Raw genomic sequence first — 24,866 nt, 5'->3', positions numbered from 1 at the left:
TAGAATATGCCTTGTTTATCCTGTTCGAATGAGACTAAAAAGTCCCTTTATCCCAGCACTATAAACTAGGTCTCGTGTATTTTATGGGTTTTAGCAACATGATACAATACATGATGTTTACAAACGACTTTTAAGCCGGTGCCATCGTCGCGCCTCTGGCCCCAATCACTTAATCCGTGACTTCCCCTAATCAAATCCGGCACTGTTTTCAACACACACTAATAGTAGCCAAACCTCATTCCCCCCGGATAATGCCCTCCTCTACGCATCTGAATAGCCTCAGAGCAGTGGGGAGAGCCAGAAACCGGTCCCGCAGCATTTCTGATAAATCTCGGGCGTAGAACCGAAACCCGTGGCGCAGAAAATCCTCGCGCATGCACTGACCATCTCACCTCAACACTCGAGAACTGTATAATTTTATTCATTATTTATTCATAAATTTAATTACAATTTATTAAATAATATTGTACATAATTTACACTTTTGTATCTTTATCTTAATATTTCTCTGTTGACTTGTAAGTTTGCCCAATGGTTCTTTCAAGTTGTAGATGTTCAAACTGACCTATTTTTTCTAATTTAAAATTTAACTCAGATTTTTCGATTTGTAACAATGATTGATTGATTGATCGTGAATAATAGAGATGTACATGATTTTTGCGCCAGATTACTCGTAAGACCTAAGTACTATTCTACCTAAAAAAGGTTTGAAAGATGGGCGTCGAACCCTTTATAGCCGAAGTAAAGTTGGGCCCTTTGTACAAACACCTTGAATTGAATTATAATCTCCCCCAGGCTGGGTCCTTTCTTGTTTGGACCTTTCTTGTGAAAAGATTTTAATAATCTCCTCCAGAAGGCTAGGTCTTAACCGTCACCGACGGTTCTTTATTTGGACGGTGGAGGCGCCTGGGTGTGATGCAAACAGGTTTCGACGTTCTCGGGCCAATCACAGACGTTCTCCTTCGGGTTGAACACCAGATTGCTGGGACAGGGCATGTGGTGCTTCCTCTCGCCCTCGCACATGTAGTAGTGGGTGCAGTCCGCCTTGTCCGGGTGGTAGGAAATGTGGCCGTCTTCCTCCTCACAGGAAACTACGTTGGCTGTGAAGGAAGAAAAAAAAGGACATTATGAAATTATGTTTATTGTTGAAGAACAACAAGAGGTAAGTGCACGAAATTATGTTTGGCGTCAACTTCACTACTTGTACAAAAACGAAGTGGAAAAGAACTCTTCATTGGGTAAGGGATAAAGCATTCAACTTGGTCCGACGTCCTTGGAATCAATTTCATGAAACTATCTATTTCCCGGTGAAACTTTGTAATCGGTAGGTACCTTAAATAGCCATCGGCAATGGCCAAAGTTATGTAATGTTGTGCATGGTTGGTATCTTGACGGGTAACCATCTGAGATAGTCTAAGCCACTACATAGGTATTCAATATTCAAACAGTTGTCTCTGAGGTTACGAGTCCCTAGTCAACAGAACTGTTCTAAGATCTCGACAGTGAGCTTCTTCTGGTAACTGGTGGCACCTGGAATAGAGAGGGTGGTTATGAGAAGGACTGATGAAGTTTATTGGGAAGAAAGAACTGAAAAATAGGGTGGTTGTAATATCAACTGACGAAGTTTCTTTGGGAGAAAGAACCGAAAAACTTGGGCCTGTCTTAAGAAGCATTGTGGCCCAATTCCAATAACCAACAAGAAGGAGAAGAAGAAGGAATTTGAATATTCTTCTTCTTTCTTCTTTTACTGCACCGTTTCCCAATTTCATTTGGGGTCGGCGTTACCCTCCTTTATCCTACCCTCCATACCGTCCTATCTAATGCCTTCTCCCTTCTACATCCCTTTTCTCTCAAGTCTTCCTCAACCTTACCTCTCCAACTCAGTTTTGGTCTCCCTCTCTTTCTTTTCCCCTGTATCGTAGCAAATTATGAGAGCAGCAAGTATGTGTATCCGGGGGGCTCGCTCCCGATTTATTTCGGGAGAGAGTCTCCTCGGATACGAAGATGGAGTGTCCTGGTTTGGATGAAGAGACCGTTTGATCAAAGAAGAGAAGAGGTGTTTTAGTTTGTTCGACTGATTTTTAATAAACTGATCTCTAGTTTTCTCAAGTTTAAAAGTTATTTACCTTCAAGTGGTTTCAGCGGACTGTTGTGGCCAACCTGTCTCTCCCACTGTCCGTGGAAATCGTAGGTCATCACATTGATGAAGTCCAAGTATTTGGAAATCTCGGGCACATCATATCCGGCCGCAATGGCCTCAAAACTGGCAGGTACGGCCGCTGTCAGGAGGAGGTCGACAGTGAGCTTCTTCTGGTAACTGGTGGCACCTGGAATAGAGAGGGTGGTTATGAGAAGGACTGATGAAGTTTATTGGGAAGAAACAACTGAAAAATAGGGTGGTTGTAATGTCAACTGAAGAAGTTTCTTAGGGAGAAAGAACCGAAAAACTTGGGCCTGTCTTAAGAAGCATTGTGGCCCAATTCCAATAACCAACAAGTATTATGCGACTTGGCCGATTCAAAAAGATACTCCTTCGCGTCACTACTTTTTATTGCAATGGGCGAAAAATAGGAAAATTTACTCCCCTGGGTCTCCGAAGTGTGCAGACTTATAAATGATTTTTTATATTTTGGATCTATTGTTTTTATTAAAATAACAAATTGACTAATGTACTTTTAGGGTATTCTTTTACTTGCTTATTCTTCTTCTTTTGTTCTTCTGGTTGTTTTCAGCTCAACTTTTATATTTCATTGTTTCTTAGATAAAAATCTTTAATATTATTTTTCATAATCTTTACGTTATCAATTTTTTCATTTATTTACCTTCAAGTGGTTTCAGCGGACTATTGTGGCCGACCTGTCTCTCCCACTGGCCGTGGAAATCGTAGGTCATCACATTGATGAAGTCCAGGTATTTGGAAATCTCGGGCACATCATATCCGGCCGCAATGGCCTCAAAACTGGCAGGTACGGCCGCTGTCAGGAGGAGACGAGGCTCGCCAGAGGTCTTGGCCTCTCCTTCGAATGCTAGCCGCAGTTCCTTGAGCAGGTTCACGTAGGAGGCCCGGTCGTCTGCACCTCTGTGGGAGAGAAGAATATTTGGTGATGAGGCTAAAAGTTTACTTTTTCATGATAGGTAGTCATGATTGGGAATTACGAGCAGGTATAAAGAATAGGTAGGCATATCTTAATTTAGTCTGATTCAAACGCAGTAGTTCTCTATATCAATCCTCTTGAAAAAAGCCCTCAAGTCCTGCATGTAAATCTTGTACTCTCATCTAATCAACAAGTGATAGTTTTCATTTAGGCGTTCTTTAAAAATTTGAAGGTTCAACTTTTAACATTTTATGATTTTACACTTTTGGAGGTGACATTTTCAGAATTTTGCAGTAAATCTCCAAGTTTCTTACCTTGGATATTCCCAGTCGACATCCAATCCGTTGAACTTGTGTTCTCGGAGGAACTCAATGGATTCGTACACAAACTGGTTCATACGGAACACATTGCCAGTCAGTTCTTTGAATGGGGTGGATAAGTCATCCATATCCACACTCCAGATCATGATGCCTCCGTAGCCATCTTCCTTGAGCCAGTCCATCTGAAAACACAAGACACATTTTTTATGCCGTATCCTGGTTGCACACACTGCCTTCGATTTCAACCCTTCCACGAGCGGGAGTGAACTCCGGTAGAAAAAGCTCAACGGGAGTGAATTTGTTACCACAATCTTCGGTTGTACCCTATCTTCTTTCTCAGTGGTGTGTATACTTTTTCCGGCAAACTTGAGGGGTTTGATTTCAAAATGACAGACATTTCGGGCCCCCTAAACGGTTACTTGCGGGCCCCTAAGTGCCCGGACCCACCTCCTCGAATCTCAGGGGGTGCAATACACGCCAATGTTCTTTCTTTTCATCTTCTTCCTCCAAGAGGGTGTCTTTTCGACAGTTCTGTGTACTTGAGCTCTCCACAGTTGACAATCTTGATAACAGAAAGCGACTGTTAGTAATTTCAGGAAATAGGACCCATATTATTGAAGACATCTTACTTCCAAGTTAGAGAGTTGAGAAAGAATATCACAAGTCGCAAGTCGCAACACTGTTTCCATCTTTCTACGACTACAACAGAACTGCATTTAAACCTACCTAATACTATTCCAACGAGTTGGTAAACAGAAGAGACAGATAAATACCAGATACCAGAAGAGAGACAAAGACATTGGTCACACCTCACCGCTCCAACATTTTCACCTAATGAAAGTAAAAATAAATAGACTGAATAGCAATTTGCGGGAGATCAAAACCATCACACTATCTGAGGATAACAATAAAACCAACACAATCAAACCAAGAACAGGCAAAGTAATGAAAAACAAATAAAAGATACCAATAATGACGAACTCTATACAATCAAACCAAGAACAAATAAAGTAATGAAGAAGAAATCAAAGATAACAATAAAATCAAACCAATACAATCAATGAAGAACAAATAAAAGATAACAATAACGACGAACCCAATACAATCAAGAACAGACAAAAGCGATAAAAGAAATATCTAGTATAGGACTCAATGGTAATTACAGAGCTGCATTGATTGCAATGTTGATTTTACTGATTCAATCATCGCGGATATCAAACAATGGTAAGCCGAGCAGTCAGGAACGATACAAAAAATGTATGGGAGAAATTCATCTTGATTGTGAGTCTAACGAAAGTCCTTACAGATTGAAAGTTCGTGAGAATCTCTGGTGTTTCTTTTAGCAATCCATGGTTAAACCATAAGATTAAAAGTAAACTTCCACCTAGCATCGTGAATCGAAGAGCTAAAAAAGGAATTTCACCATTGACCCATCAGCTGATACTAAATCCTGTATATATTTAAGTGCCTAGCAACCTAGGAATAAGTCTTTCACATGGGGAGATGGAACCTCAAGATGGATTTGTGGTCATTTTGAGACCAGGATGAAAAATATCAAAATTCTGCAGAATAGGTAGGTACCCATAGCTGTCGGAGAGAGAATAAGTAGGTATTTGGTAAAGAAAACTGAAAGGAAACAGGTAGCCCAACTTTGGAGCGTTCTCAAACCATGCCTGACCAAGATAGAGGTGAACTTTCTATTCTATTATTTGATCAGTGACTACCTATCTGTAATAATAGACCTAACCGTGATTCAATCTCCACAGACCAATTTCCTGACTATACTCACTACCTATACTGATATTTGAATGAACCAACTGACTACTAGATATACCTACTGATGCCTGAATCAACTGCTCCCAAGATAGAGGTGAACTTTCTATTCTATTATTTGATCAGTGACTACCTATCTGTAATAATAGACCTAACCGTGATTCAATCTCCACAAACCAATTTCCTGACTATACTCACTACCTACCTATACTGATATTACTGATATACCAACTGACTACTAGATATACCTACTCATGTCTGAATCGACTGTTTTACCGAAGACCAATTCCCTGATAGACAATAAGAGTAGACCGCATCGTAATTTAATTTGCGTTAAGATTGATTAGAGACCGTCTGACCACGGGAAGGAGGTTGGATGTAGGTTGAAGAAGATTAGAGTGATTGAGGTCAGGATGTCGCATTGAGAGCGATCATCATGGTTTTCAGATTTTGTAGGAATATTATAGTGCATATAAATAAGAGGACTAGCAGGTCATATTGTCATATACGTGACTTTCTAGACCTAAATCATGGACTCAACAAACAGGGAACCATCCAACATGCAATTCTTATAAAAAAGAACATCGAACATCAACGGTACTTAGCGTACGTAAAAAGAAAGTACAAATAAGCACGAAATATCTCAAAGTGCACCCAACTCCAAACACTCCAAAACGAACATTAATGTTATTAAACATTAATATCCGGAATAGTTACCTACGCATCAAGTATTCTTTCTCTAGTACTTAAGTCTTACGAGTATTCTTCCTCCAATACTTGGTTCCTGCAGAAAGTAATCACCAGTTCGTCTAGCACTAGTAGGTACTTAGTTCCTACGGTAAGTAATCATAATCACAGGTAATCATGCTTTACATTGGTCATCACGGGTACTTACTTTCATTTTCAAACTTCTCTCGTCATCAAATCCGACCCACTGATCGTCTTTGTAGGCGAACGGAACTTGCTGCTCATTGTCCCAGACCAGGGTCGTGTTGTCCTTCTTCAAGAAATCGCACACCTGAAATGAAAGAGGAATATTTTATTGAGGAATCGTTGCAGGTACTAAAAAGAGTGGTTGAGAATGAGGATCAGCCTCAAACAGCCTAATGCTGATCTGACAAAGATGATAAAACAGCCTGATGCTACAAAAGTATGGGCGGATACACCAGGAGGGCCAGGGTCCCAGGCCCCCCAGATTTTTTGAAAGGACAAGGCATTGTGCCGTGCCATCAAGGGCATGTTACTAAGCAAGAACTTCTGAATTCTGAATTGCATACTGCACCTCCCTCCCCGTCAACACATCCTCATAAATCTGTGCCCTCAAAACCAAAGGGCTGTATCCGCCTGCCGAAGCTGGATTTATGTCCTACTATGAAGTAAGTAGAAGTATCTGGAATTTTATGGTCTTTGAAAGTGCTGTCCTCGCCATATTATGCTTAGGCCAGCACTTTCAAGCTAAAGCTCGTGCAGAAAAGCCCACTCAGCCGAAGCTGGATTTATGTCCTACTATGAAGTAAGTAGAAGTATCTGGAATTTTATGGTCTTTGAAAGTGCTGTCCTCGCCATATTATTCTTAGGCCAGCACTTTCAAGCTAAAGCTCGTACAGAAAAGCCCACTCTAAGGCTTAAGTGTAGCCAGCCTAGTGAGCTTGGTTGGTAGCGCGTCCGCGTTGTAGTCGCTAGGCCGCGGGTAAGATTCCCGCCCGGGGCGGACTTTATCCTGAACGAATAATGTTCGTTCTCGGAACGGCTGGCTTTCGCCTATCCCGTCCCCCTTCTCTGTTTAATTTCAGGAGGATAAGATCTTGGCAGTTACAGTTCCCTCTATCGAACCTCTTCAAAAAAGTATCTGACATTGTGTCATCCTTGAAAGTGCAGGATTAGCATATGCCTCAGCCAGCAGTTCCAAGCTACAGCTGCTAGGGTCATAAGTAGGCCGATGACAAACTATATCATGAGCTATGACTCCAAAATGCCCTCCAACAATGCCAGAAATATTAAAATAGACCTTCTTTCTTCTACCAACCTGTCCTCGAAGTTAAAATAGAATATGGCCTGTGAGCATAAAAATAATAATAAACCGTTCATAGTAAAGTAGATACCCAAAGTAAAGTGCCTCCATAGTAAAACTAGTACGGTTTTGACCTATTGTTACTTTGTTTCCATCGCATTGAACTCTCTCACCATTATCTCTGCTAAATCTCCCATCATAATCATCAAGCTTATAGTCTTTACAGTATCTAGCTATCTAGATAGATATGTAGTATCTAGTAGGTATAGTTTATTCATGGACTTCATGGTAATGTACTAGCTTCTTTGATGGACAGATTCAGAATATGGCATGGTACAATGCTAAGTGCTTCTTCAGTAAGGCACGGATACTAACAGTACCATTGAGGACTAGGACTACTAAGGCTTTCATACTTTCACCTGTAATGTGTAACAATTTTATTCAGGGATATCTGTAATGTTACTCTACCATTAACTACACTATCCTAATTCCTCCGGCCTTTGTCGTGGTACTTTTGTACATGGGCGGATACAGCCCTTTGGTTTTGAGGGCACAAATTTAAAAGGGTGTGTTGACGGGGAGGGAGGTGCAGTATGCAATTCAGAAGTTCTTGCTTTGTAACATGCCCTTGATGGCATGGCACAATGCCGTGTCCTTTCAAAAAATCTGGGGGGCCTGGGACCCTGGCCCTCCTGGTGTATCCGCCCATACTTTTGTAGCATCAGACTGTTTTATCATCTTTGTTATATCAGCACTAGGCTGTTTGAGGCTGATCCTCATTCTCAACCACTTTTTTTAGTATCTCCAACGATTCCTCAATGAAATATTCCTCTCCTTACTGAAGAAGCACTTAGCATTGTACCATGCCATATTCTGAATCTGTCCATCAAAGAAGCTAGTACATTACCATGAAGTCCATGAACCAACTATACCTACTAGATAACTAGATACTACATATCTGTCTAGATAGCTAGATACTGTAAAGACTATGAGCTTGATGAGTATGATGGGAGATTTAGCAGAGATAATGGTGAGAGAGTTCAATGCGATGGAAACAAAATAACAATAGGTCAAAACCGTACTAGTTTTACTATGGAGGCACTTTACTTTGGGTATCTACTTTACTATGAACGGTTTATTATTATCTTTATGCTCACAGGCCATAATCTATTTTAACTTCGAGGACAGTGCCCTAAATCACCAAAGTATGGAAAAGTATTTACAATTCCATATTTCGATATGATTCGTCCAAATTCAAAATTCTGCTTTTCCATTGGCTATTAGCTATTACACTTGTAAGATACTTTTCCATACTTTGGTGATTTAGGGCACATGTTGGTAGAAGAAAGAAGGTCTATTTTAATATTTCTGGCATTGTTGAAGGGTATTTTGGAGTCATAGCTCATGATATAGTTTGTCATCGGCCTACTTATGACCCTAGCAGCTGTAGCTTGGAACTGCTGGCTGAGGCATATGCTAATCCTGCACTTTCAAGGATGACACAATGTCAGATACTTTTTTGAAGAGGTTCGATAGAGGGAACTGTAACTGCCAAGATCTTATCCTCCTGAAATTAAACAGAGAAGGGGGACGGGATAGGCGAAAGCCAGCCGTTCCGAGAACGAACATTATTCGTTCAGGATAAAGTCCGCCCCGGGCGGGAATCTTACCCGCGGCCTAGCGACTACAACGCGGACGCGCTACCAACCAAGCTCACTAGGCTGGCTACACTTAAGCCTTTGAGTGGGCTTTTCTGCACGAGCTTTAGCTTGAAAGTGCTGGCCTAAGCATAATATGGCGAGGACAGCACTTTCAAAGACCATAAAATTCCAGATACTTCTACTTACTTCATAGTAGGACATAAATCCAGCTTCGGCCGTGTATTTTCCAGGCTCCCCACCGCCACTGGCTGGAGCTCCAATGTCGAACTTAGTCGGATCGACCAAAGTGAAACTACGCCCGTACGTAGGCATACCAATCATCAGCTTTTCCTTGGGGGCACCTTGCTTAACCCATTCCTTGGCACTGTACTCGACAGTGAGCTTCTTCTGGTAACTGGTGGCACCTGGAATAGAGAGGGTGGTTATGAGAAGGACTGATGAAGTTTATTGGGAAGAAACAACTGAAAAATAGGGTGGTTGTAATGTCAACTGAAGAAGTTTCTTAGGGAGAAAGAACCGAAAAACTTGGGCCTGTCTTAAGAAGCATTGTGGCCCAATTCCAATAACCAACAAGTATTATGCGACTTGGCCGATTCAAAAAGATACTCCTTCGCGTCACTACTTTTTATTGCAATGGGCGAAAAATAGGAAAATTTACTCCCCTGGGTCTCCGAAGTGTGCAGACTTATAAATGATTTTTTATATTTTGGATCTATTGTTTTTATTAAAATAACAAATTGACTAATGTACTTTTAGGGTATTCTTTTACTTGCTTATTCTTCTTCTTTTGTTCTTCTGGTTGTTTTCAGCTCAACTTTTATATTTCATTGTTTCTTAGATAAAAATCTTTAATATTATTTTTCATAATCTTTACGTTATCAATTTTTTCATTTATTTACCTTCAAGTGGTTTCAGCGGACTATTGTGGCCGACCTGTCTCTCCCACTGGCCGTGGAAATCGTAGGTCATCACATTGATGAAGTCCAGGTATTTGGAAATCTCGGGCACATCATATCCGGCCGCAATGGCCTCAAAACTGGCAGGTACGGCCGCTGTCAGGAGGAGACGAGGCTCGCCAGAGGTCTTGGCCTCTCCTTCGAATGCTAGCCGCAGTTCCTTGAGCAGGTTCACGTAGGAGGCCCGGTCGTCTGCACCTCTGTGGGAGAGAAGAATATTTGGTGATGAGGCTAAAAGTTTACTTTTTCATGATAGGTAGTCATGATTGGGAATTACGAGCAGGTATAAAGAGTAGGTAGGCATATCTTAATTTAGTTTGATTCAAACGCAGTAGTTCTCTATAATTCTATATCAATCCTCTTGAAAAAAGCCCTCAAGTCCTGCATGTAAATCTTGTACTCTCATCTAATAAACAAGTGATAGTTTTCATTTAGGCGTTCTTTAAAAATTTGAAGGCTCAACTTTTAACATTTTATGATTTTACACTTTTGGAGGTGACATTTTCAGAATTTTGCAGTAAATCTCCAAGTGTCTTACCTTGGATATTCCCAGTCGACATCCAATCCGTTGAACTTGTGTTCTCGGAGGAACTCAATTGATTCGTACACAAACTGGTTCATACGGAACACATTGCCAGTCAGTTCTTTGAATGGGGTGGAGCCGAATGCCCATCCTCCGATGGCTAACAGGATCTAGAGAGGGGAAATAGGAAGGGAAAGATTTGAAAAGCGCTTTTTACTTGAAGGGAAATAGGTATTTCCCCTTTGATAAGAATGATAAAATGATAAGTGAGTCAAGAGATTAGTTTTTATCAAGAACTTCCTGTCACTTTTGGAAAGTTTGTATGAACCCCTGTAATTTGTGGAGGTATGCAATGAGCAACGAACTGAGACAACCTGGATGATTGGTAACGATTACGACTTTACGATGATGCTAGCTAGAACAAAATCAAATTTTCTTTAAGGTCGTTCCCGCAGACAATGGACTTCTAGATCACGGACAAAACCGGAAATTCTGGAGTCGATATATCCTCAGTAGAATTAACCCTATGATGCACATACAGATGGTTTCTAAATCGGTACGAAATAGGTATTCTACAAAGTACGCACCTTGATGTCAGGGTTCTTCTCTCTCAGTTGCATCAGGGCTTCGAATTTGCCAGCCTCATCCTTCTCCTTATCTTCGTTCAAGGTCAACTTGTGATCCTTCAGGGTTCCAAAGGCGTAGATCACGTGGGTACACAGTTTAGGGTCGATGTTCTCTGGACCGAATTTGCCAGCGCCGGGTCTGGCCTGAGACCAGCTGGTCATGTAACAGAAGATCTGGGCCGGACGAACTGGGAATTGAAATAGGAATTTGTCAAGGGAGGAAATAAAACATATTGTTTGTTTGGGCCCTAAAATACGAAAGATTCAATAAAAAATTTCAGGCTAAAGCCACCGGATGGTTTAACGTTTTAACTCCATTTCATTGGTTCCGCATAACGTTTTAACTCCATTTCATTGGTTCCGCATAACGTTTTAACTCCATTTCATTGGTTCCGCATAGGTTAGAATGTTATATAGCTGAAAACAAAGTTAACGGATGATTTGATTCTTCTGTTTCCACTTAAGGAACGTTGGACCAAAATCTTGCGATCTCAAATTACGAAACCCATTTCTTAAGGTGTGTCCACAAATAGTCGACTGGCGTCGACTATGTTTGGACACACCTTTACAGAGAGGGTCTACGCTATTATTGATAACCTAGAGTTAGCGTCACTTACCTTTGGTGTCAATCAGGTTACTAGTCTCCTGTTTCTGAATGGTAGTCGTTTTCTTCTTCGACAGCAGTTCTGACACATCAATCTTGATGGGGGCTGGTTTGGTGACGGTCTCCACTTCCACATTGCCAGCTACCTTGGCCCAGTCTACGTCTTTGGCGTTGTTTGCTCGGGGGATGCCGTTCAACTCTTCTCTGTGAAAGAAAGAACAGGAATGAGGTTAAAATTAAAATGAAGAACTGGAAAGAATGGGAAAAAGGGTTACTTAAGAAACAAAGGGAATGGTAAACCAAATCCCTATAAGGTCTGTCCCCCTGAATGATTTGCAGTCATGTTCTAGGAATCTAGGCATACACGATTTTCCTAGGCAGGTAAACCTCTTCGGTAAACCAGAACGTCGATGGCTGGTCTTACGGAAGATTAACGTCCAACAAGTTTTCAAGAAATATCTAACTAAGCACAAGAAGAGTTTTGGCCTAGTCAATTCAATTTAAGATTTTAAAAATCAAAGAAATAGAAGAATTTAATCAAAGAAATTGAATCAACTTTCCAGCAGTTAGTCGGTCTTACCTCATTGCTCCAATGAGCGGATATTTCACGTCCCCTCCACAAACAGTTCCGGTGAAGTCGTCCATATCCACAGTCCATACCATGGCACCTCCATAGCCGTTGTCCTTCAACCAGTTCATCTTGTACCGAATGGACTTCTCATCATCAAAACCAACCCATTGATCCCCGTGTACCAGGTAGGGGACCTTCATCTCGTCGTCCCAAACGTAACCGGCACCGTTGCGCAACATTTCACACACCTGGTAGGGAGTCATGATAATATATTATGTAGAGAATATTCTACCTACTTAGAGAATATTTACCCTTCAAAATGATCAATTTCAGCACTTCGCGATCCCATCATACTCGACTAAATCCCTCTCTGTATCCAACCCAACCAACTACATCAGATGAATAGAATAGAAAATATACCTTGTTTATACTGCTAGAATGAGACTGAAAAGTCCCTTTACTCCCGCAGTCTAAACAAGGTCGTATGTATTTGGTACAAAATAGGTGTAAATTTGTCCCAAACGTAACCGGCACCGTTGCGCAACATTTCACACACCTGGTAGGGAGTCATGATAATATATTATGTAGAGAATATTCTACCTTCTTATGGAATATTTACCCTTCAAAACTATCAAGTTCAGCACTTCACGATCCCATCATACTCGACTAAATCCCTCTCTAAATCCAACCCAACCAACTACATCAGATGAATAGAATAGAAAATATACCTTGTTTATACTGCCAGAATGAGAGTGAAAAGTCCCTTTACTCCCGCAATCTAAACAAGGTCTTATGTATTTGGTACAAAATAGGTGTAACAAAAATCAGTGAAATAAAGAGTAATGATTTAAAATTTGGAGGAATGATTATTTTAAGCAGGACTATAGGCCAGGTTGACCAAATTTAACCAATAGGGTCTATGCCTTACTTCGTAGTAGGCGAGGAATCCACTCTCCTTGGTGTACTCAAGGCGTAGATCACGTGGGTACACAGTTTAGGGTCGATGTTCTCTGGGCCGAATTTGCCAGCGCCTGGCCTGGCCTGAGACCAGCTGGTCATGTAACAGAAGATCTGCGCCGGACGAACTGGGAATATTGAAATAGGAATTTGTCAAGGGAGGAAATGAAACATATTGATATTGTTTGGGCCCTAAAATACGAAAGATTCAATAAAAAATTTCAGGCTAAAGCCACCGGATGGTTTAACGTTTTAATAAACTCCATTTCATTGGTTCCGCATAGGTTAGAATGTTATATAGCTGAAAACAAAGTTAACGGATGATTTGATTCTTCCGTTTCCACTTCTTAAGGAACGTTGGACCAAAATCTTGCGATCTCAAATTACGAAACCCATTTCTTAAGGTGTGTCTACACATAGTCGACGGCCTTCGATCGACTGGCGTCGACTATGTTTGGACACACCTTTACAGAGAGGGTCTACGCTATTATTGATAACTTAGAGTTAGCGTCACTTACCTTTGGTGTCAATCAGGTTACTAGTCTCCTGTTTCTGAATGGTAGTCGTTTTCTTCTTCGACAGCAGTTCTGACACATCAATCTTGATGGGGGCTGGTTTGGTGACGGTCTCCACTTCCACATTGCCAGCTACCTTGGCCCAGTCTACGTCTTTGGCGTTGTTTGCTCGGGGGATGCCGTTCAACTCTTCTCTGTGAAAGAAAGAACAGGAATGAGGTTAAAATTAAAATGAAGAACTAGAAAGAATGGGAAAAAGGATTACTTAAGAAACAAAGGGAATGGTAAACCAAATCCCTATAAGGTCTGTCCCCCAGAATGGTTTGTAGTCATGTGCTTTGGCGTTGTTTGCTCGGGGGATGCCGTTCAACTCTTCTCTGTGAAAGAAAGAACAGGAATGAGGTTAAAATTAAAATGAAGAACTGGAAAGAATGGGAAAAAGGGTTACTTAAGAAACAAAGGGAATGGTAAACCAAATCCCTATAAGGTCTGTCCCCCTGAATGATTTGCAGTCATGTTCTAGGAATCTAGGCATACACGATTTTCCTAGGCAGGTAAACCTCTTCGGTAAACCAGAACGTCGATGGCTGGTCTTACGGAAGATTAACGTCCAACAAGTTTTCAAGAAATACCTAACTAAGCACAAGAAGAGTTTTGGCCTAGTCAATTCAATTTAAAATTTTAAAAATCAAAGAAATAGAAGAATTTAATCAAAGAAATTGAATCAACTTTCCAGCACGAAGATACACGAGTTTTTGTGGAATCCTCCTAATACTTTTTATAAGGAAATCGTTAAAGCTGTTGTCCTCAAACTGCAGTGTCCGTCTTTGAGCCCTTCCAGGACTTGGCCTTTCAATTTTATTAAAGTACGAGAGATAAATCCAGGGCCTTGTTCTACTGAAGCTATAAGACTGTAATAAGGTTATTGTTTTAAACAAACTATTGCTCGGATAAAGTAGAAGGATTAGAAGAAAATGCTAGTACATATTTCAGTCTACAGTTTTGGATTCATAACCGATGGAATTGCAGTTCGAATCACAGAAGCGAAGTAAAAAACATAGGAAAGTAAAAGATACATAGAAAGATCGATCAATCATTGTTACAAATCGAAAAATCTGAGTTAAATTAGAAAAAATAAGTCAATTTGAACATCTACAATTTGAAAGAACCATTGGGTAAACTTACAAGTCAACAGAGAAATATCACTCAAGTTCTATCTTTGATTTATACCTAAGTTCTATCTTTGAGATTTCTGGTTTCTGAAACCTGATTGGTTAAATGTGAAGATCATCCAGAAGGGTAAAGTTGCCATATGTAGAAGTCAGAATTTGTGTGTCTTTAATATTTGATAGTTCTTGGGAGGGGCAGAGACTGAAACGTAAGCTTTATCAAAATTGCAAATATGTGAGCAAATTAATATATTTTTTTTTTTCGTTTGTTTCTCTTTGTGGTAGGTACACCGAATTTTCAAAGGTAAGTGTGGAATCTCATTTGTTATTAGGTGAACAATTCAGTAGGTAACTGGTAACGTGGCAACTGGGATGTGGGATGCCACTCTAGCTGAAGTGTTTTGAAAATTTCTTGTAACACAAGCAAAGGCTTTTGTTGGATCGTTGAAGATAGATTTGGATACATATCCATGAGTTTATCATGGGAGTTTTCTCTGTTAAATATGAAGGTTGCCTACAGGTTCTAACCTATTCTTCCTTTCCATCAAGTAAATCTTTAGTAGCTACTCCACTGATGGGTGGAACAGGTGAATAACTCAGAGAGAAAATGATAGTAAAAAAATATCCTCTCTGATGCCATTACGATATGCAAACTTAATGCCGTGTGAACTTTACTTCTTTATTAATAAGTAGTTAATTTAATTAGCAAAGTCCATTACACAATAGTTTACCAGAGTATCATTATCTGGCTAAAGGTAAGTCGAGGTGCGTTATCAAACTTACCATAGTGTGCCAAACCGCGAATATTGGCATCTTACCCATTTGGATAATTATTAATATTTATTACCCCATTTCAGACATATTTTTCTATTGATACGTTGAAAGTCTTAAGATGTACGGTCATGGAATCCCTAGAGATCAAAAGTTTTATATGGAGTTTCAACTATCATTATCTGGCAAATAAAAGCTAAGTCATCTTTTACATTGTAGGATCTACACAAATTCTTCTCTGAAGTTAGAATTAGCTTAGGAGATGTACATATTGTCATCTTTTTATTCTGTGACCCTCTCTTAAAAGACATGGGTATTAATGTACTTACTGGCGGGTTCAGGGCCCAAGACCTCAATGAACCAGCCTTCTCCAGAGTTCTCGATTCTGGGCGAATTCGATCCTGGGCGGTATTAATGTAAATGGAAACAAACTCAATTTACCTATGGCTAGCAGAGTCTTCAGTTTGGGGTTGGCCTTCTTCAGCTGCTCGATTCTCTCGTACAGTCCCACCTTGCCGTCTTTGGTCTCGTCGTTCGATTCGAAACTGGACAGCTTGCCTTTCTTTAGCCATCCGAAAGCGAAAATGATATGCGTGCAAAGGTCGGGCTCGATGTCTTCTGGCTGGAATTTGCCGATCTTGGTCCGGTACTGGGACCAGTTCGTGTAGTAACAGACGACCTGGAACATTGTTGGACATGGGAAAAATTAGTTATTTTCAACGAGGTCCATTACATGTACATATATCCATAGAACATATTTGGAATAATATTGACACTCCCTATTCCTGAGAACTAGTATACTTTGTCAGCTTCAATTCTTTCAATTTGTCCCTGATTCAAAATCACACCCCAATATGCAGAGACGTATTCTAAGGATCCATCGTGTATCGATTAAATCATCGTTCTTGACGCACTAGAATCAAAATCAAATTACACAATTTGGATTCAAAAAGTCGATATGAGAAGGTATGATAAAGACCATTTTGAGGTCGGATCACTCATATTCATACCGACAAAATTCAGCTCATAGTTGAGATCGGATAATGCTGACGAAGACCCACCGATTAAATAGCTTACCCTGTACTTGGAGTCATCCTTGTTGGCTTTCACACTGGACTTGCTGGATCTAACAACCAACAAGCTTACCTTATACTTGGGGTCATCTTTGCTGGCTTTTACACTGGACTTGCTGCTTCCGGCAGCGATCACGGCGCTGTTGGCCGAAGAGGCGGCCGTTCTGTTCTTGAGCTTGAACCTGTTGATGCTGGCAGAGACATCTTGGTCCCCGGAGTCTTCGGACGGTTTGGACTTGATGGAGGGCCGTCGCAGTCGCCTCCTGGCGGCTGAAAACAGAAAAATAGTGAGATAAATTAGTTCCGAGGTCATCCTTTTCTTCTTTTACTGCACATTATTTCCCAATCTTACCTATTTGGGGTTGGCGTTACCCTCCTTTATCCTAGATTCGTATGAGCTTAACTCATCCCTTGGGGCAGCGGCCCCTACACCTAAGCCTTAGAGTAGACTTTTTGTGTATGCTCGTTTATGCTATTCTCCAACAATTTTCTCTCAAATCTTATGAATAGAACATAATTATATCGTTCCTTTGGTGTATATTTTTCGATAAAGGTTCCTACGATAAAGGAATTACGTTATAGGTACTCGTTTGAACGAGTCGTTAAAGGTCTGAAGTATGTACAAGTATTGTGAGATACTGAATTACGAATAGTTACAGGTACCATTTATTCAGTTTGACCTCGAGGTGAAACGTCAGTTTTGCTTACTGCTCAGTGTCGATGTCGTGCAGATCAAATTTCATGCTCACGCTCACAATGAAGATGATGTTTCAGCAAGAAAGAAAGTATGAATCTTGTATGTTAAGTGTTAACCCATAAGAGAGAAAAAAAAAAAAAAAAAAAAAATCGTTGGATCTTGCTGAAATTTAACAGCTTCTAACTCCGGACTGGTACTGAGTAAATATGTCAATGATATGAAAATAGTAGGAAATTTCGTTTTCTAACTAATAGACAAATCCCTGATGCACTCTGACCTGAAGCGACTGAGATATTAGTGAAAAAGAAAAGGGTTTGCTCAAGTTTGGTGTGACTTTAATGTAGTCTCTCATGGGTTAACTGGCAACCCATGAATATGGTCAGGATTGGCGAGGAAGTAACGTATGTATTTTGATTGGTCAGGAATCAGGATGGGCGAGGGAGATTCTCAAAGATCACAAGGGTGTTTCCTGGTTCAAGAGTGTGCCGGTTCATGCTAGGGCTAAGTGCACGTCCGTGGACGTCCACAATGTTGTATTGAAACCCAGGCGAGCACTTTGCCCGCCTTGATCACGTAATACTATAGACTACATTCTCTCTATTGCAAGGGATTTTTCAAATGTACAAGAGTTCTATTCAGCATTATCTTTTCAATAACAAGCATTTAAAAGAAAATCTCTCCCTACTAAGGGATAAATAATCTTAAAAGAAAATCCCTGCTAAGGGATAAATTTTCTTATCTACCTTTTATGACGGAACTGAAAAACAGCCAAACGGACGGAAACTTTTTTTATTAATATTTAACTTTATCCTAAACAGATAAGGTTTGTTCTCGGAACGGCTGGCTTTCTCCTATCCTTTCTCTCTTCGATTTTGGGACGATAAGAACTCAGTAGTTACAGTTTCCTCTATCAAACCTCAAGAAGACGTTCTATCGACCGGCCCTGCCCACGATTACAGATGCATCTCACACAACCCAAGCACAACTTTACATTCTATTCTTCACCTGTTGACAAGCTTTGACTTTCAATTTCTTACGTAATCCACTTACAAATAGATAAAGACCTAATCCGTACGTATAAGATACCTAATCCATACATAATAGTACTTAAACCATCGTGTCTCATTCATAATGGAAGAGATGATCCCGTCTTTGCGTGCAGAAAAAGTTCAAAACCAGTTTCAAGTCTCCAAGTTTTTTGGTTTTGTTGATTTTTTGCGTACTAAGCGGAAGGTGCGCAGCACAGGTCCATTGTACATAATACATATTAGAATACGTCTTAATGGGCCTTATAGTATCCGTTCAGGTCATAGATACTTTTACATCTTCCTCATCGCCCAGTCACCCGAAACTAATGACTTAATGACTACAATAGTGCTTAATTTACTCTTATTGTTGCTGAAGAAGATATAAGAAGATTTAAAACCAATACAAGAGGTCAGAATATAAAAAGGTCTCAAGGATAATAGGTAATTAAGGATCTGCAGTGAAAGGACATAAATTCGTATCCATTGGGAATGTGGTTCTTGAAGACCATCGGTAGGTAACATATGTTTACAGACACAATAAATCAGGATTTGATCATCTGCAAATGCCGAAAGATGCCGATCGACAGATACCACATTGGGTGCAATAGAGTCCTGAATATGGGACTCTGTACACAGGAATTTCCAAGGAAAAGGCCCACAAGATAGGGTTCAAAAGAGTCCTAAATATTGGCCCTCTGTACACAGAAATTCCTAAGGAAAAGACCCAATAAAAAGTGTTGGTCTCGCAAGACACGTGTTCAGTAAGAACTTTGGTTCCAGGACTTTCTAAGAAAAAGGCCCGCAAAATAGGGTTCAAAAGATTCCTAAATATTGAACTCTGTAGAAATCTCTGAAGGAAAAGACCGAATATAAATCAAAATCTTGGTCTCGCAATGACACGTGCCCAAGCAATTCGGTTCCTGATAAAAACCAGATTTGCATATTCCGATCACGCTTTGCTTTCACTTGACTTAAAGTTCCACGCAAGTTTTGAAATGGATTCCCAAGTGCCCAAGCCCAAGGTTATCAGCAGTGTAAGCACCAAAAGTGCCGGACCAAATATACAGAGAAAACGGAGTGATCGATCAAAATAAACAACAATTTGTTTGTATTTACATCGACTTACTACTAACTACAAAGCGGTCCAACTAGTTATGCTATTGGGAAATATCAGTGAAAGATCTAAAATTTCAGAGAGATCATCCAAAAGTTCTGGCTGAGCTTATATGAGTTTGGTAGGTGGGTGAATCTGAGTTTGGTATCTATGTATGTATTTAAGAAGGGCTTTTGTAGCCTTTTTATCGTCTTCTCGAAATATTTCCATGGTACAGATTAATAAATTGTATGATTCTACTGATTTGTACTCTGAAAGATCATCTAAAAGTTCTAGGTGAGCTCAAAAAATGGCTTATCCAAGTTAGGTAGGTGAGAATCTTTTAGCTTTTAGCCTTTTTCTCGTCTTCTCGGAATATTTCTATAGTACTGATTCATTTATTTCTACTAATGTTGACTTCCAGGAACCACTGAATGTTGATAATAACTTCAGTTTTAAGATTCTCCACTGGCTATAAAAAGTGAATGTGTTACCTCAAACACGCATGTGGTTGAAGTATTTGAATTGGCCATTACAGCAATCTTGATGAAGTGATTGGTCTAATCCAGCCATTCTTAACCTATGGTCCGTGGACCACTAGTGGTCCGCGAGAAGGTTTCAGGTGGTCCGCGAGAGGTGAGTAAGGAAAAAGTCATCGTGTCTCTATTTTATATAACATACCACTAAGAAAGAAAAAAAAAAATCTTTCCTCTTTTCATACAACGTGCTCCTCCTAACTCCACTCTTATCAAAGATTGCATTTGTGACCTTGAAATTGAAGCAATAATACAGTACCTTGGCGTGTGTGTGTGTGTGTGTGTGTGTACAGGTAGATATAGGTCCTCTAATACATACCCATTGTCACATAGCGTGTACAATGTACAATTGATTTCATATACATACATAATCTCAAGTGGTCCGCGAGATTTTTGGTTTATCAATAGTGGTCCGCCAATTCTAAAAGGTTAAGAACCCCTGGTCTAATCCTTCTGACGAACATTGCTAGCGTCAGATACCTATAATATGTTAAGCTTATCAGTTAAAGTTGTCTACCACAAGGCCCACCAAAGCTGGTAGCAAATAACTGGTTAACTGCCTGTTAGTTCGTGGTTTGAATTTTTTAGTCTTACCAATTTTTTTGGTCAAATTTTGGTTCTCCAACCTCTAATTCGTCCGATCTTTGTATCATACTTAGCAGGTAGCGCGTACATTTATACTACAATTCCCATTCAGACATATCTACCGAAATAGGTACATAATTATTACATCTTTCAGATTCAAATATAAATAGGTACTACCTACCTAACATATTTGTGGGGTCGTGCACCAGGCAAGTTTTTTACATTTTCTTTAATCCTCTAACTTAGAATACCTACCTTGTTGCATAAAGTATGTAACTTGTAACATATGTATCTACTTACATATTTTGTACCTACAAAGGTAATAGCTTTCAAAATGTAGATACCTAACATAAATTCAAATGTACTTATGTTATACATGCAAATACTAGATCTACTGAAGGTTAGTGGTGTTTTTTTTCGACAAAAATAGACTGTTCTCTCTAATAGCTAATGCTCTATTTATGACTCCTATAGTATCTACCTTCTAGCTACCAGAAGTACCAAATACCCTGAGGTTTGTACTAGTTGAGGGATTTTATACAAAAAGTACCTAACCCTTATTGGGCCCGTTTTTCGGTAAAACGGCTTTTCTAATGTAGAATGTTTGAAATCAGACTCAAAAAGAATCATGGTTGATGATTTCTCAAGGGCAAGGAAAACCTAGACCCTTGACAAATGGAGAGTGCCTGAAGGCATGTGACGTATTCCAATCCACTCGACCCCATTCATGGATGTCTCAATGATTCACAAAGATACACGACTTTTTGTAAAATCCTTCCAATTCTTTTCCATGGAAATCAAAAACTTTCAAGCGATTCTACCCCAAATTCGTGTTTTGTCCTTCTCTAATGAAACGCCTCAATTCTAAGGCGAGACTTTTCAAGTTGTCCAAGGACGTTCGATATCCTAATTAGCAGACTTTACATGATTTTAATGACCACACCATGAGTTCAATGGAGAGTTAATTTGGAAAAAGTGACTAACTAAAAAAGCCCTGAGGGGTTGTGAGCGAAGAGTCGTATTGCAAACGCCAAAGTGTTGGAGTGAAGAGAAGTATAGAATAGAATAGAATATACCTTGTTTATCCTGCTGAGATAGGACTGAAAAGTCCCTTTACCCCCGCAGTCTAACCAAGGTCTCTATAGGTAAATGGAAGTAAAATAAAAATGAAATAAGTAGGTATGTAGAAGTAAATAAGTATCTATGATCTAGGTAGGTAGTGAAATGATCAGAGTTTTTCTTAGAGAATTTCACTTACGTATTTCCATTCACACGGATGAATGGAAGTAAAATAGGTAACAATAAAAAAAATAATTTGGAAGATTATTATCTGGGTGGAAGATTCGTTTGAGCTTAGCCCAACTTTTAGGTCTGTTTGCCCCTACACCTAAGGGCTTTTTCTGTGTGACCTAAGTAGGTAATGAATGGAATGTTCAGAGTTATTAAAACTCCACTTTGTCTTGGCTTTTCCTTTTCAACGCGACGGGAGTTGAGAGTGGTTCGTCAAAACAAGACCAAGAGCTCAATATTAGGAACCTGTTGTGTAATACGTTTGAATAGCACGGAGGCAAATAGTGAGTAGCCCAGGATGGATAAATGACTCAGTGAGTCAGGAAAATGGCGATGAATCATAGGAGAAATTTGGGATTGAAATCAGCCGAGTGTTAAAGCGGTTCAGATAGTTCCTCTTGTCTGAATCGGTACATAGAAAGAAACATAGAATGAATCTTTAATTTTATTTCTCGGTGAATTTCAATTGGAAAAGCTATATCCACGGATTTCATGGGACCTAGACAATTTACTCCTAAAGTATACAACACATATTACATACTTACTCTGAGTTTCAATTCAGTCTTATTTTACGAATGTAGGTTCGTAAGTTTGTTATGTACCTATTTACATAGGTACTCTATTCCTATGAGGTACCCATGTATTGGTACGCAAGCCCAACTAAGTTCTGAACAATAGTATTATAGTACTAGTGCCTCTACCATTGAGAATTGCGCACACTCAATACAAAAGTATATTAGGTGCCATAATGGCTCTATTCACCAAATGATTATGGTTTTGTCGTTTTATACAGGGTGCTCCTGAATTTCAGAAAGTGTTCTCTGTAAATCTGACAGAAATTAGACTGCTACGGACATGGGACTTTAGTCCTATTCGACCGGGATAATCAAAGTGTAGCAAATAATGTTGGTGCAAATTTGGTGCATGAGTCATCTCCACTATTTCGTTGCATTGTACCTAAATGATCAAATAACTGCGGGTTAACTAACTGACGTGTGGTACCAAGAATAATAGATGAAGGAAAAGAAGTAAAAGGAGGAAGAAGAAGAAGAAGAAGAAGAAGAAGAAGAAGAAAAAGGCGTAATAGAGCCAGCGGCGTTAAATGAACCAGTTCCCCATGGATCACTGAAGTTAAGCAACGCGTGGTTGGATGGGAGACCATCTGAGCAATAGTGTGTTGCTAGTTGCTGGCTTTTCCCCGGCCGTCTTGAGGATGGGTGAGGCTAATGTGAGGAGGTGACTGGCTTTTGTTGCCGAATGGACCTGGTAAAACTAAGGCCTTCTACCCCCGCAGTCTATGAGACCTTGGTTAGACTGCGGGGGTAAAGGGACGTTTCAGTCCTATCCCAGCAGGATAAACAAGATATATATTGGTTCCATTCTATTTTATTCTAAAGTTACACTGACGTTTTTGACGCGGCCTTACTCTTAGAGGCATTGTGAATCCTGTACGCCGTATGAGGCAAGGTTAATGACATGCGAAATCAGTCGTAATGACAGGTCCAATGAAATTCAATCTAACCACTGTCTATTATCAGATAGGTACCACACGTCAGTTAGTTAACCCGCAGTTATTTGATCATTTAGGTACAATGCAACGAAATAGTGGAGATGACTCATGCACCAAATTTCCAAGAATAATAGAATTGAAGGAAAAGAAGTAGAAGGAGGAGGAGGAAGAAGAGGAGAATGAAGAGGAAGAGGTAGAAAAAGAAGAAATAGGAGGAGATGATAAAGAAAAAGAAGAAGAAGGAGACGAAGAAGGAGGAGGAGGAGGAAAAGGAGGATGAAAAAGAAGGGGAAGAAGACGGAGAAGAAGGAGGAGGGAGAAAAAAAGAAGACGGAGATTAAGAAGGAGAAAAGGAAGAAAAAAAAATCCCCCTTATTATTATTATTATTAACCTAGGTAGTAGGTACCAACATATTTGTTTTTAAAATACACAAGTGGATACCTAGCTATTTAATAAATAACAGGAGATCAAGGGGTTAATGGATTTGAAATATTGAAATCGAATCGATGATTGGCATAGGATTAACACAATCGATATCAAACCAGATAACCAGATTACCAGATAAAATGGTTTGCATTGTCTTTTGAGCTGAAGTGTGCTGTCTTGAGCAATCGTATTGGATCCAGTTATAAAACATCGTATTGGATCAATACTACCTATCATCGAAATACCTACATATATTCTAATCCTAGGTTCAAATAATATTGCTCATATCAAATATTAGAGTGTTCTCATTTGTTCTTTGGTTGATGTTGTTGCTTGAGACATTGTCAATATTCCGAACAACTTCTCAAATACTCTACTTTCCGTGAAGGATTGGGGTTTAAAACCCTTAGAACGCTCAGAAATGTGGGCTCCTTCAATGTCCTAATTCTGAAATAATGATCTATTGATAAGCACGCGTTTCACCACTACCAATGGAGGCTAATATAAAAGATTTTCTACTTACTCTGTGTGCTGTATGTAGAGGAAGCTAAGAATACAATGGCTAACAGAAGGAACGATATTTTACTAACTGCTCCTCCATCTTTCCACAATATCTGAAACAAAAAAGTAAATCAAGATACATTTTAAAAATTGATTTACAAAACATACAAATTATTAGGCCCCAAAGGCCCATTTTAGTGTCACATTGGTTTCGTAATGGAACTTTGGTTGTATTCCTCAGACAAATTAGTGGAGATGCCAAGTGCGCTCATTGAATTTCTAGTTGTCATTGGTGGAGATGCCAATTTCTCATTCTTATTATTTCTAGTTCACCTCAAAAAATATTTATTGATATTTTATTTAGGTACTGTAGTCGGTAATTTAAATACACCAGAGAAAATGGAACTTCTAAAGATTCGTTTAGCTTTAGTAGTTCAAAGCTTAACAATAGTACTTTAAAATCGGAACATTAGTGCTTCTAAATAACATCTAAGTACTTAGAGAGCGGAAAGTTTATTTCTCATTCTCTTTTACCAGATAGAATTACTTCAAAGACAAATTTAAATTTGCATAAA

General features: G+C 39.6%; 1 protein-coding gene across 1 annotated transcript; it reads right to left on the bottom strand.

The window, feature by feature from the left end:
* Nucleotides 1-798: 798 nt before the first annotated feature.
* On the bottom strand, nucleotides 799-24,404 carry LOC103519043 (the record flags this gene model as incomplete). Its single annotated transcript, XM_026830667.1, has 18 exons — nucleotides 799-1,099; nucleotides 1,479-1,529; nucleotides 2,126-2,326; nucleotides 2,822-3,078; nucleotides 3,409-3,596; nucleotides 6,083-6,205; nucleotides 9,046-9,263; nucleotides 9,759-10,015; nucleotides 10,354-10,508; nucleotides 10,926-11,152; nucleotides 11,582-11,772; nucleotides 12,149-12,387; nucleotides 13,068-13,103; nucleotides 13,181-13,224; nucleotides 13,615-13,805; nucleotides 15,917-16,230; nucleotides 16,698-16,894; nucleotides 24,314-24,404. Coding segments are annotated over 18 exons (3,195 nt in total), but the record flags the coding sequence as incomplete, so codon positions are not given.
* Nucleotides 24,405-24,866: the final 462 nt, after the last annotated feature.

Source organism: Diaphorina citri, unplaced genomic scaffold (genome assembly GCF_000475195.1).
Source record: "Diaphorina citri unplaced genomic scaffold, Diaci psyllid genome assembly version 1.1 scaffold2502, whole genome shotgun sequence".
In the NCBI taxonomy this organism is placed as follows: domain Eukaryota; kingdom Metazoa; phylum Arthropoda; class Insecta; order Hemiptera; family Psyllidae; genus Diaphorina; species Diaphorina citri.
The sequence above is the reverse complement of the archived record's forward strand: the minus strand, read 5'-3'. Positions and strand labels throughout refer to the sequence as shown.